Source organism: Notolepis coatsorum, assembly GCF_963971535.1.
Source record: "Notolepis coatsorum genome assembly, chromosome: 10".
In the NCBI taxonomy this organism is placed as follows: domain Eukaryota; kingdom Metazoa; phylum Chordata; class Actinopteri; order Aulopiformes; family Paralepididae; genus Notolepis; species Notolepis coatsorum.
This window is the reverse complement of record NC_140174.1, coordinates 25,623,643-25,638,101: the sequence shown is the minus strand read 5'-3', so window position 1 is coordinate 25,638,101 and position 14,459 is coordinate 25,623,643. Positions and strand designations below refer to the sequence as shown.

Here is a 14,459-nt window from a genome sequence, read left to right as displayed (position 1 = left end):
GGCTTTATTATGAGTAACTAAATACCTGAACACATGGGTTTATTATGAGTAAATACCTGAACACATGGGTTTATTATGAGTAAATACTTGAATGCATGGATTTATTATGTGTAAATATACCTGAACACATGGGTTTATTCTCTTTTTCAACATTATCGACACCCCAAAATCTGACCAATGAGTGACAGTTTGCTCGCGCATGCGTTTGTTTTGGTACGCTGTTAACACAGCCGTGTGAACACAAACGAACTAAGGGACAAGTGCAACATTGTATCATTATAGTCCCTGTGTCTCCCTGAATCGGAACAAAGCAAACTAACTACAGGTGTGGAAACGCCCTTAGTCATGTCTCAAATGCTCTTTTTCATCATATTTAGTCACCTTTATCAATTTCGTCAATCAATCGTTTTAGTCTAGTTTTGATTTAGTCTTTTTTGTTTAGTCTCGCCACTCGGTTACAGCCTCATAAGTTGGCGTGATCTTTTTCTAAACAAAAAAAGCTAACATTAGTGCTAGCTGGTTAGACTTATGTAAGCTATTTAATGTGTTCTATTGTGGTGGATCAATATAATGTAGCGATCCGTCATGCAGTAATTGGGCAAGAAAGAGAAGAGTTTCCTTTTCTGTATGGTGCTTTATTTCCAGCTCAATATGGGGTTTTACAGGTTGATACTTCCCTTCTCATACACAACACAGCTACCTGCTAATACGCTAGCTTCACAACAACAACGTAACATCCAGTCTGTCCTCTCATATCTCCCGGGGGAAAACGACACCCCCAGCATAACAGTGGTGCCCCTAAGACCATACAACTAGAGCGAGACACAAAACCCCAGAACATTACAATAATTCACCCACGGAATGATGTGTTGGGGATAAGGGTTCCGCACGGACAATTATGTTTGTTACTTTCCTGTCGGCAAACGAGATCCTGTTAGCTAGTAAGTAGCAAGTAAATATTGTTGACGTTGAAGTTGATGTTGAATAAACGTTTAACACGATTTAAATTTGTAATGGACATTTTGTGTCATAGTTTTTAGTCAACGACATTGCATGAATAATTTTTTTCTTTTTTGTAATTTTGCTTATTTTTTTTTACCATTTTCACGATGTTTGTAGACCCATCGTATATTCTATATTATAGCTATGGAGACAATAGTATGGCTCATTTGACAGGCACTATTTATACTCCCAACAGGGGAAAAACATTCTACATGCCTTCATTCCTGCGCTATCCCATGCAAAAAATCGTCCCGTTTCAAAATAATCCAGTCTCGTTATCTGGAACGCAGGATATGACGCGTGTTGTGCATGCATGCACATTTTGTGCGGGTTGCTCGCCTGAAACCTATATTATTTCCAGGTCAAAGGTAAACACAACCATATATAGAATGTTTCTATTCACAAAGCCACCAAGGCTCATTACAAAGGCATGTTTTATGATGGGGTTTGGTAAAATAGACGTTACCTTTGTCAGCAGGTCCACCAAAACCCTGTCCACTCTTGCTCCGAAGTGTCTGAGTCAGAACAGGAACAATTTAAATAAATAAATAACGTTAGTTGGCTATAGGCGATTGCCATTGCCAAACGTTAGTTGGCTCTAGTCTGGAGATAACGTTACATCCAAACAGCCTGTTTGAAAATACTAGAATCCAACGTAGTCTGGTGAAAAGTCCGCACCTTATATTATGGATGGATCGTCACCGTTTGTCCTCTTCATAATTATTGTTTAACACTTTCACTGCCCAAGCTTAATTCCTTTTTACCCCCTTGAATGCCCAGCACCACTTCAATGTTAGCGTTAATATCGCCTAATCTATGTTTTAAATTATGTGTCTAATCTGCCCCGTCACTTATCAAAGACTCATTTTCCAGTCAACATTGTCGTAGCAGATTGTTTTTTTATCGCTTCATTTCCGTTTTCTAGCATTTTGAAAAGCACTCGATTTCACGGAAAAAATAAGACATTCCATGATAATTGCCCTTTACTGGAATATTCTAGAACGTTGTCATTTTTCGGCCTATTTATTAATTGTTTTCAAATAAACGCTAGATTATCGATAGTATGTGTGCGCATGCACGCTTGTGCCGCAAGCTGAAAATCGATTCTCCTAGTTACTGACCGCTCGCACAGCCAAACAGCCATATCACATGATCACATAAAAGCTTATATCTCCGTGAAAACGGATCTGATTACCCTAAGCCTGGTAACATAGATTCCTTACCTGAGATCAGATGGTATCCAAATGGATTATTCCAATTCCTGATCGCCATTCGAAAAAATCGATCCTTTTATTGATTCACCGTGTATACTGTAAAAACACATAATCTCCGCTGCGCTGAGGCTCACTAGTGGAGCTGATCGACCCCGGCTGCGTGAGTGAGAAGAAAAATGTGGAGTCAGGGATTTTTTTTCTCATTTTCATTGAGTTCAATCCAAAAGGGTGAATTACCATCTGGGAGACAATAGGGGGCGCTTTTTTCACATCTGAGCGCCTGGAGTGGCTGAATTTCCAACGGTAGACTCGGTTGATGAAATATGAATTCAGATCGCTAATAAGCTGGGCCTTCAACCCGCGGGGGGTGTTAACCTTTATTTACCCAGGGTAGGTTCGCTGAGCACAGATGCTCTTTTTCAGCTACGCCCTGCTTCACATTCACACAGTTCCATTCATACCTGGGACCTGCCCAGTACAACCACAGTCTGACACCATTGGCCACTGAGCAACTCCACTGGAGCAGTTGGGGGTTAAGTGCCTTGCTCAAGGGCACATCAGCTGTAGATTTTTCCTGCCGGTCCCGGGGATCGAACCGGCGATCTCCAATAGTTTGCTCTAGTCTAGGGCAGGCGATTGCCATTGCCGAACGTTAGTTGGCTCTAGTCTGGGGTGCTCTCAACTCGGCGACAGATAATGTTACCTCCTCGGCCGGTTTGACTATAGTATTTTTATGATTTACCAGAAGTGCTGAGTCCAATGTACTCTGGTGAAAATGCACATTATCATCCATAAGTGTGATCGTTTTGTCCTCTTCATAATAATCTCAAAGTCTCAATCGCCATTGGTACCTCTACTCACTGCTGCTCCCTCTCGAGTGCTCTGTGCATGCGCATAAATGTTCCCTCGCATAAGGACAGACTAAAAATAGTGCCTAATTACTCTACGAATGGAATGTAACACCTGACGACCGGCGCTATTGATATGCAAAGTAGCCAGGTGGGTACTGCGAGTTGGCGCATCAGTCGAGTGCAGCACATTCCTGTGTGCACGCGTGTGCACATCCGTGCGTGTGCATGCACGCGCTTCTGCTCACACAACTTTGGTTGCACGGAGTGCAACCTCGTCCCATGAGCAACGCATCACTGAATATATGCATAGTAGATACTATAGTAGTATAGACATAGTAGCATAGTACATAGTAGACAGTAGTACTATAGACATAGTAATAAAGACGGTACGTATTTTTTTATGTTTTTTTTTTTAATCCTCTCTTTCTCCGATTTTTCTCTGTTTTTCTCCCCATCCCAATTTAGTCGTTGTGCCAATTCCCCCCCCTCCCCTACCTGGTTGTTGTGCGCATGTTCTCCTACTGGTCGGTACAAGGGAACCCTGAAGTATCCGCACGCTTCCGCCGACACGTGCGGCGACAGCCAGTGGCTCTCTTCTCACCTGGCAGCGAGGGCTCTCATTGGTGAAGCGTAACACGTGGGAGGTCACGCTGCCTTCATCAAGTCCTGCCTCCACTGAGCAAGCGCCCAGACCTGACCTGTAGGCGTCGCTGTCCACAATGCCAGTTTCCCACCCACGGCTTCCCTCCCCCTAACCCAGCCAAACGAGTTAGTATAGCGATCAGCCCAAGCCAAAGCAATGCTGACTCCGGGAATCGAGACCGCAGCCTCTTGCATTGGTGACGAGCGCAATCTCTGCTACGCCACCTGACCGCATTTTTTTATGTTTGAACCCTTTCACTGCCACACTACCAAAACGGTTAACCATTTCACTGCGACAATTCACAGAAGGTTTACCCTTTCACTGCCACACAGCCGGTTAACCGGTTAAATATTAATCTTGTGTTGTGTCATTCTCTGCAGCTACACGACTGGTCACATATGGGCTTGTCCGCCCAGCGAAGGCGACGACTACATCTTCCACTGTCATCCAATGGACCAGAAGATCCCGAAGCCCAAGCGCCTGCAGGAGTGGTACAAGAAGATGCTGGACAAGTCCCTGGCTGAGAGGATAGTGTACGACTTTAAGGTAACGAGCATCATGAAGAAGAATTGTAGTAATAATAATAATAATAATAATATATATATATTTTTTTTATCAAATCCTTTTTTATTTTCATTTTTCAAACACGAAACAACACAACTCACAACACAGTAATAACAATAATACATAAAAGACATCCAAGAACATAAACTAACACAACAATGATTAGACAATAAATTAGACGGATCATATATTTGCATACACAACTACTGTAGTAAAAATAAGTTGTCACAAAGTAAAAGGATAATAAAATAAAATATATACTATAAAAAAGTGCTTACCGAACCCCCTCCAGGCCCGGCAACCGCAAGCCACAATCCCGGAGGACCCACAGCCCGGCCCCCCCCCGCGAGCCAAAGCACCACGCCTCTTTAGTGCCTTGACCCGCAGAGACATTGAATGAAAAATAATGAATAAAACAAAAATACAAAAAACACCATAACCACCAACATACATGAATATTCGCTCGTTCCCCCCCCCCCCCCCCCCCCCTCTCGCCCCAGGACCCCAATGTGAGACATCCATATAATACCTTATTCAGTACTCAATTTCCAGAGTCATATGTGTTCTTTTAGTTTTTCCACCACAGCCACCCAGACCGCGATATTGGCTTCATTAACACCTATGACACGTGCAGTGGAAATCTCCAAATAAATAACATCAAGATAGGTGAGAATCCATACTTTCGGACATAACTTATCTGTTTGTATCCAGCGTGAGGCAATTAGCTTTTTGGCAGCCGTCAGACCAGCCAAAATGAGTCTCTTTACATGTACAGAGGCCGCCAATTGAGAAACATCATTTAACAATAAAACGGAAGGCAAGGCCGGTATGGTTGGAGAGAAAATCTCTGATAACTGAGTGGTAACATTTTCCCAGAAGATCTCAACAGGAGGGCACTCCCAGTACATATGCATATATGTTCCAATGGCACCGTCTGAACACAAGGTACATCGAGAGTCCGGCCTGAGACCCATTAGGTTCAATCGCCTGGGGGTCAAATAAGTCCTATGAACAACATTTAGATGAATCTGTTGGTGATCTGGGTTGCGTGATGATAGCCTAATATTTTCCCAGACTGCATCCCAATCAAAATCTATATCCAACTCAGGGATATCTTTTCTCCAAATCGTATCTAAGAGTAGGTCTTTGAGGACGTAAGTAAGTGCTGATAAAAGTCAGAGACGAAGCCTCTCGATGTCTCTGTCATAAAAGAATTTGTGAAACCGGTGTCGCTCTAGTGGAGCGTCCCATGGGACTCCATGAGCCTTCAGAGCTGCCCTCATTTGTAAATAAAAGAAAAGGGAGTTTCTGGAGAGATCAAATCTGTTGGATAGGTCCTGAAAAGACCGGATACCAGAGTCATTGAAAATATCCCCCAATGTATGTATGCCTTTCCCCTCCCATCTAGGGTATCTAATGGTTCGTTGTCCAATAAGGAGCAAATTGTTATTGAATAGTGGGGAATGCATGTGTCATTTATGGCGGTTAGTGCGTGCTTTCTGGGTGTCACGCCAAATCTGGATCACATGTGTGATCAGAGGGCCAAATCGTAATTTGCATTGCTTAATTGAAATGTTGGTATACACGACATCTTGAAGTCTATGTGGGGACACCATCTCCTCCTCCAATGGACACCAGGACACAGCCGCTTGAGCGTCAAACCAAGTGATAAGAGGTCTCAAAGAGTAAGCTTGAAAATAATACTTGGAAGTCTGGAAATGCTAAACCCCTGTCTAGTTTACTCCTCTGTGCAGTGGATCTCTTTAAGCGTGGGCGTTTGTTATTCCAGACGAATTTATATGCAGCAGAGTGCAGTTTTTGCCAGTAACCAACAGGGGGAGACAACGGTAGCATGGAGCTGAAATTAATTCTGGGTAAAACATTCATCTTAACACTTTAACTGCCGAAGGTTAAATTCATGATATACCATCCCTTGCCAGCTCTATTTGTCTATGGAGAAGTTCCCCTTCTTTGCAGGGCTATAACTTTTTAAATTCTATTGCTAGATTGCCATTATTAGGGCCCATTCAATGTCCTATATGTATTGTTCAGGGTGTATGAACGTTAAACTTTTTCATTCACATATTCATACTAAAATATGGTCTAAAGTATAAGTATGTTTTTATCTTTTTCTGCAGCTTTCTCCAGAACGTGATTTATAGCTCCAAATGCATTATATTGATGATGAAATACAGTTTGATAGCGATCTGTGCCAGATACAAAATTTCAACTGGAGGTACTTCTAGAAGTTACTACACGTCATCTGATGTTGACCGGATGGGCGAGGGGGCGTTTATAATTCCGTGGGCAACGTTATACCATTCATCTAATGTGGGTCATATGTTCATCATAGCAGTTAGTAAAGAAGACGTTAGAGAATAACGCTGAATCTTACCGTGGCTTCCGATGAGCGTGGAACTGAAATATTCCTATTATGGGATGTAGAAATATCCGATCCATTTCCAGGTTGTATAATAGTATATACGTCCAAATAACGTTGTTTATTGAGTTAGGGCGAGCAATCTATTATCCAGTGTTTCAAGATGGAGTCGCGGGAGCTATAGAGAGTGGCCGGACCACATTTGGATGAGTACTACCGGTTCAAAGGGTGACTTCCTGTTGGGCGATCTGCCGATCGGCCACCAGATGGCGCTCTTGAACCGCTAGAGGGTTGAGAGGAGACCAGCTCTGTGTCTCAGGGCTGCGGAGGAAAAATATGATTTCGATCACAGATATTGATATTAAAGACGAGTTACGGCGTCCTCTGCAACTTGAGCATGGCTAGGAAAGACGCCTAAACACGTTTTCGGCAGTTAAAGTGTTATTTATTGAGGTGCGGGCCTGTAATGAGTTCTTTAATTTGGACCACCTGTCAAAATCCTTCGTAATCCTGTCACCCAAGCTGGAGTAGTTATACTTTACTGTCTGGTTAACAGTTGGGAATATTTCAATCCCAAGGCATTTAAAGTGCTCTACCATGAGTATGTTTGCTGGAAGGATGGTTGCCTTCGCAGTCTCGTTGAGTGGAAGGAAGGCTGATTTTGGCCAGTTGATCTTAAATCCAGATAGACTGCCAAAGTCATCTATTACTTGGAGAAGATAGGGCAGAGAGACGGCTAGGTTCTGCATAAATAGGAGTACATCATCCGCGTATAAGCTGATATGGTGATGTGTGCCCTTAATTGACACAGGGGATATAACCCGGGATTGTCTTATGTACTGAGCTAGAGGTTCGAGTGATAGAGCAAAGAGTCCTGGGCTAAGAGGACAACCCTGTCTAGAAGAGCGGTGAGCAAAGCTTCCCTGTCAAGATCATGGCAGAGGGGCCTGTGTAGAGAACTTTGATCATGTGAATGAAACCCTCACCCAATCCCATCCTTCCTAGTACTACCCATAAATACGACCACTCCAATCTATCAAAGGCCTTCATCGCGTCTAGGGACATGAAAGCCGTAGGGGTTGCAACATCCTTACTGGCATCAATCACGTGCAGTAACCGTCTGATATTATCCGTGACCAGTCGGCCTCTTATAAAGCCAGTCTGATCGGGGTTAACCAGAAATGTCATATGCTTTTGAAGTCTGATGGCTAGCACCTTAGCATATAGCTTGAGATCGGCTCCGAGGAGACTTAAGGGTCTATAGCTGCCACCAGGGTTAGAAATAAAAAAAAAAAATTCAAGGGCTTTTTTTGCCCCCCTTAATTGATTTTCGGGGGCTTTTTTTGTATTTCGGGGGCACTGAATTTTTATGATAAACGGTAGGGGTGGGACGGTTCACAAAATGGACGGTTCGGTTCGTATCACGGTTTTGGGGTCACGGTTTTCAGTTCGGTTCGATATACGTACATTTTTATAAAAAAAAATGTAACACTCGAATCTAAACATGCTTCTCATTTATTAAAAAAAAATAAAAAAGTTTACAGTGTTACAGTGTTTACAGCCTTAAATAATGTTTGGCACACAAAGACCGAACTGACTGAAAAATATAGGCTACATTTGTAGTATTAACTTAGTGCAAACAAACAATATGCTCAGCCAGCACTAGACTTTCCTTTCTTTAATATAAACACAAAAAAACAATGTCAACCATGTTTAAATTCCCTGATTGTCAGTTCTTAAGATTCGTGTTCTGCTTGAAATTATTATGTATCTGTCTACATTTATTTAGACTAACATTATTTAAATATTGAGTGCAACTGTGGTGGATTACGTAATTCAGTGAGTTGGAACTATCTATGGGTTGGCGCCGGGTCCCCACGGACATTTTAGTGTCACGCACCTTCAGCTCAGGCAATGTTATTATCAGCTCCGGTAGCTCCGGTAACGTTAGGAGGTGATGGCATGCAGTGGGAAAGCGGCAATAGTCCCGGTTGGAGTTAGTAAAACACAGTTGTATGTTAGCCTTCTTGGATGTTGAATAAACGCCTATCATTGTCTTTAAACACCCCGCCTCTCAGACTCCCATTTCCTCCTCTGCTAGCTAGTAGCTACGGTAACATTTCGTTGACTGTATTACCTCGCGGGCTGATTCTATAGTTAAAACGTGCGTTGTGTTGTACAAACTGCTAACGCTATGGCAAGATGTGTGTATGCCTATGTAATGTTAATGGCTATGTTTTTAAAGTCGTAATGAAGATTGATTTAGATTGTGCTTTCCATTTGTACACAAACTGACTAGCACCTGGCTCAGCTGCAGTGCTGCTGCTGCAGCCAGTGCTCACCTCCGCCAAATGATTTTTTTTTATTTGCGCGTCATCTGAACCGTATGATACACAGACGCGCCATTACCGGATAAATATATATATATAATTAGTAAACTGTCGGGGGCATTTCGTGCCCCCCTTAACTGATTTTCGAGGGCATTTTGTCCATTTTCAAGGGCATTATGCCCCAAGCCCCCGTTAATTTCGAACCCTGGCTGCCACATTCGGTGGGGTCCTTATCTTTCTTGAGTAGAACAGATATAAGTGCCATATTGACATCCCTGGAAAAATTGCCCTCCTCGACTGAGTGTAAAATCATTGAAAGTAATAAGGGACCGAGTACATCCCAGAACGCAGTATAGAGTTCCGGTGGAATACCGTCCCAACCAGGAGTCTTGCCCCGCTGCATGTCAGCAATTGCTTCCCTGAGCTCATCTAGTGTGATAGGTTCAGCTTAGGGCTGGGCGATAAAACGATAATGATAACTATCGCGATAAATTATTTCCTCGAAAATAAACATGAAACGTGGTTGCAAAGTTTCGATATATCGATTTTCCAAGCTTGGATATCAGCACACGCACTAACAACCAATCAGTGAAGGAGACCCGCGGTGCACCTCTGGGTAGAGAGGTAGGACTCTAGTAGTAAACAAGGCTGGCTAGGATAACTAGATTGCACGGCACTATTTTATATATTTACGTGCCGAGTATGTGTGTGGCGTGAATTCTGAGGCCACGTTTATAGTAGTGTGGGGTATACAGTGGACGTCGTTTCAATATATTGGGGCGGAAGAGAGTATTTTAGGGTAATATTTATTACATTGTCATGGAATACACCGCTTAGACACAACAGGCTGGCTAGGATAACTAGCTAGCGCGGCACTATTTTATATATTTACGTGCCGAGTATGTGTGTCGTGAATTCTGAGGCCATGTTTATAGTAGTGTGGGGTATACAGTGGACGTTGTTTCAATATATTGGGGCGGAAGAGAGTATTTTAGGGTAATATTTAGTACATTGTCTGTCATGAGATACTCCGCTTGTCGGCTAACTGCTAACGTGCGCGGACTGATGACGACATCAACATTCGCAGCAGCAAAACAAGTCTATTATATATATCTATGCTATTAATAGCCCGTCCATCGGCGCCGGGCATAAGAAGTTAATTAAACTTGACAGACATTATATCGACGATAATTATCGATATAGAGTTATATGAAAATAATTTTATAATTTTATCGCAATAACGTTTTTGGCCATATCGCCCAGCCCTAGTTCAGCTAACCGTTTAGCGTCCTCCTCTGAGATTTGTGGTAGGTTAATTTGACTAAGATAGTCCTCCAGCTTGGTGTGATCAAAGACCACTTCCGACTCGTACAGGTTGGAATAAAACGAGCGAAATGTATCGTTGATTTTGTTGGGGTTGGTGGTTATCTCCCCCTGTTGGTTCTTAATGGCAGGGATATCTGCAAATTGATCGCTGGCCCGTATCTTCATAGCCAGTAGGTGACTAGGTCTAGATCCATGAAAGTAGTAGTGTTGTCTTGTTCTGTGCATTTGAAATTCAGATTGTTGTCTCAAAATGGAGTTAATCTTCTTTTTCACCACTTTAATTTGGAGTTCCAGTCTGCTAGAGTATCTGTGCTGCATAGAAGACATCATTGTTTTATGCAGCTCTTCCAATTCTACTAACTTGGAGAGACGCCCCTTGCGGAGATTGGAAGCAAATAGTATGGTATTACTCCTAATAAACCCCTTAACCGCATTCCACAAAGTTCTGGGCTCCTGTACCGATCCAGCATTAAACTGCAAGAATTCAATGAGCTTCTCCTTAAATTGTAGGTTAAATTCCTTGTTCTTCAGCAGCGTTGTGTTAAAGCGCCATCTAGGGGCACGAGACGTCATTTTGCTGAGTGAACCCTTCAGGAGGATGTATTTGTGGTCTGACAGTGCAATGGGCTTCAAGTCAACGTCAAAGCTATCGAATAGCCTAGGGGAGGAGAAAACATAATCAATTCTGGAGAAAGTTTTATGTCTTGCAGAGAAAAAAATAGTAGTCTCGCGAGGTTGGGTTGAGTAACCGCCACAAGACATATCAATAACCCCAGTGTCTTTAGACCAGCCACGTAGGCCCGCGGTAGCTTGCTTCTGATTGTGGGTTTCAGCATCTCCGCATTTATCAATCAATGGATCCCACATGGCATTGAAATCAGCACCCACTATGAATGAGTACTCAGGTAGTTTCAGCATATCTGTAGTGAGTGCAGTATAAAATTGCGCGTCATACACATTAGGGGCATATGCAGCTATAAGAGCAATTTTCCTGTTAGTGTATTCCATCTTCGCTATAGTGATTCGTCCTTCCGCATCAGACCACACGTCTAATAGTTTAATATTCAACTTCCGCTTAGCCACTATGGCTAGTGGCTACTCCCCGGGACTTAGTGCTAAAAGAAGAGGAGCTTATATTATGATAAAATTTGTTTGCAAGTTTAGCACTGTCAGCCTTCAAAAGATGCGTTTCACTCAGCAAAGCCACATTGTAACTGAGGGGTACAATTCCCTGACTGTATTAATCAAGTACTGATATCATTAATCACTACCGTCTATGTACTTCTGGCCAATACTGTACATAAGTATTATTAGATCAGAACACTCCAACAAGAACACGGTTTTCCACACAAAATACTCGGTTAGAATATTTATTACATAAAAGGGATTAGATTACATTACTTAGTTGCGCTTATAAGGCAAATAGAATGTGCAGGTAAATCAATAGTGCATATTAAGGATTATCTCTATGGTTATTCTGGGAAAGGGTGTACTACCGGTTGTAAGCCAGCAGAGGGAGGCAAAGCTCTAGGCAAGTCAATGGTTCAAGGGGGCGATATCACCCCTGGAGCAGCGGGGAAAGCAACCTGGTCCCAGGATGCGCGCCGTGTAGGTGAGAGCTGTGGAGTCTCTGGTACGACAGAAACGGGCTTGAGTGATGGTCTCCACGGGCACGTGGATCCCACAGCAGTGGGGTAGGCGGTTCTCTGCTTCCAGCAGCGTGGTGATGAATGAAGAATAATAATCCTTGCCGGGGAAGTGGCACTGCGGGCGGGGTGTAAATCCCCCGTGGTGCTGCTGCTCCGGTGTAAATCCTCCGGTGCGGTGATGCGCGGTTGAGCTTGACGTTAATATACTATTAGCACGCGGCAATAAGTGCTCTATTATAGACACACAATTACCCACTTCACGTGGTCTTTGACTCGTAATGAAGGTTTACTGATAAATAGAGAGCGATACGACAAACAGACGTATTTAGGATAACACGAGGCTCTATCTTGGGGCAATGCGAGCCCCGCTGTACCGCACGTTGCGTAGTGGGTAAGGCTTTACTTGGTAACTGAACCAGACTGAACTGAAGGCGAACTGAAAGGGAACTGCAAGGGTGGTTCTGTATTCTTGCGCCATATTTATATCCACGGTGGACAAATAGTGCCTATCTCATTTCTGTCGCCTCTCGGTCTCGTAGCCGTGGGCGAAAAGCGGGCATGTTTGGGCAAGTCCTGGCGGTAGCTTTCAAGTCAGCTCGAGGGGGTAAGGCTTTACTCGGTACCTGGCGCCAGGGGATCGCTTCCAATAGGGGAACGAATATTATGGTCTGTCCTGCTAGACTAAAGGGATATTCAGTGCATATTGTACAAGGAATATACAGGGGATATCAAACGATATACAAATATTATACATGGGATCTCAGGCAATAAATATATATATTCGGTTTAATCTGACCCTTTGTAACAGCCGCCCCCTAATTAGTCCCACCTAATTAGCTAAGCAGGGACAGATTAACCGCACTGTCCACTACTCAATGTCTGTGAGGGGTCGGGCAGGTCACAAAGTCAGGGGTCATGGTCGTCATTAGGCAAGTCGGGGAGCCTTGGCGACTCGATCAGCCTCGCCACGGGTCGGTTGTAGATCCGCCCTTGGCCGAGCACTTCTGCCACTCTGACCTTTCCGTCGGCACCAGTGGTCACTTTGCTTACGCGGCCGGCCGGCCACGCAGCTCGGGGTGGTGACTGGTCTGTGGTCATGACGACTGGACGGGATGAAGGGGGGCTTAGGAGGAAGCGGGCCTGAGACTGCTTTGATCTGGGCTTGGCTGTGCTTTCTCCTCCTCCGTCTGTTTCTCTTGTTCGCTCTGTACCCCGTGTGAGGAGGGGCCGGTCCCGGCCGCCCCGTCAAGGAGTCGCTTGGGGTGCTGGGTTCGAGGTCAGCTACGTCTGAAGCGCAGCCGAGGGGGGTGGAGTTCCGAACTCCCTCTGGTGCCCACGGTTCTCTCACGGGCCTCTCGCTTAATGTCAATAGCCTCTGCTGTATGGGGGAGAGGCCGGTGTCTTCTTCTGTCTCTCTGGAGTGGAGGCAACTAGTGGCTGCTGTTCGGTTGAGAGATTTAGCGAGGGGGCCTTGCAATGTCCATCCTAGGCGGGTCTCGACTGCTGCAGGACAGCCTCGGGTTCCGGTATGGACCCGGTCTATCGGGACTATGAGTTCTGCATGGTCGGAGCCTATCAACAGGGTCGGGGTGGCGCCGTCTATGAGCGGGATAGGTAGTTGACGCAGGTGCGCACACTTATCCATCAGCTGTGGGATGGGGTAGGTGTACTGTGATAGTCCTATTTCTTGGCTGGTGAAAGCATTTGTGATCTTGTACCGTCGCTCTGGCTGCCCGCTTGCTGCGATAGTGAAGGAGACATTCTCGCCCTTTATCGTCTTTAAATCTCTTCTTATTGTCCGAATCGTCATTTGGTTCTCGCTCCCCCGCAGTCCCAGCTGGGCCGCAGCGGACGCGAGCAGAAGGGTCTTCTCTGACCCGTCATCAAGGACGGCGTAAGTGTCCATGACTTTGTCCCCGTGGCTCAGGAGCACTCTGACCACTTTGAGGAGCACTCGGGGGGTCTCGGTGTGCTGGTCAATGTGGAGCACTCCTGTCTCGGGTGGTGACGTAGACTCTATATGGCACGAGTCGCACCTTGACTCCCAGTGCCTGCCGTAGCAGTTGGGACAGAAGGGAGCGGTCTGGTGGAACTTTGGTTCTGGTGCCACCGCCTCGGCATGGTACAGTACCGCGACGGGCCCACTCTGTGGTCCTGGCTGACGCTTGTTGATGTCGTGCAGGACCTCCAGGTGGGTGCCACCGCACCTGCTGCACTTTTTCTTCAGGCGGCACTCAGCTGCTAGGTGGCTGCGCGCGCAGCGGAAGCAGCGGCGGTGGTCCTTGACCCACTGGCTCACATCATCCGTGGTCAGCTTCTTGAAGTCTTCGCACTGATGGAGCCGATGTTCTCCCTCACAGTACTGGCACTCGATCTTCCACTGGTCCTCTTTCGTCGAGGGGGTGTTGTGGTTGGAGTGCTGCGGTACTGACTCTGATTGGTGCATGACAGTCACCGATCTTCTTCCATCATTTATTCTCCTGGGTCCCTCTCTGGAGCT

At 45.0% G+C, this 14,459-nt stretch overlaps 1 protein-coding gene across 2 annotated transcripts in view; it reads left to right on the top strand.

Annotated features, from left to right (window-relative positions):
- Nucleotides 1-14,459, top strand: part of ep300a (EP300 lysine acetyltransferase a) — a 171,807-nt gene that overhangs the window by 118,153 nt on the left and 39,195 nt on the right. For both annotated transcript variants that reach the window (XM_084323655.1, XM_084323654.1), the window contains exon 27: nucleotides 4,091-4,256. In XM_084323655.1, the coding sequence (XP_084179781.1) occupies nucleotides 4,091-4,256 (166 nt within the window). The remainder of the gene's footprint in view (nucleotides 1-4,090; nucleotides 4,257-14,459) is intronic.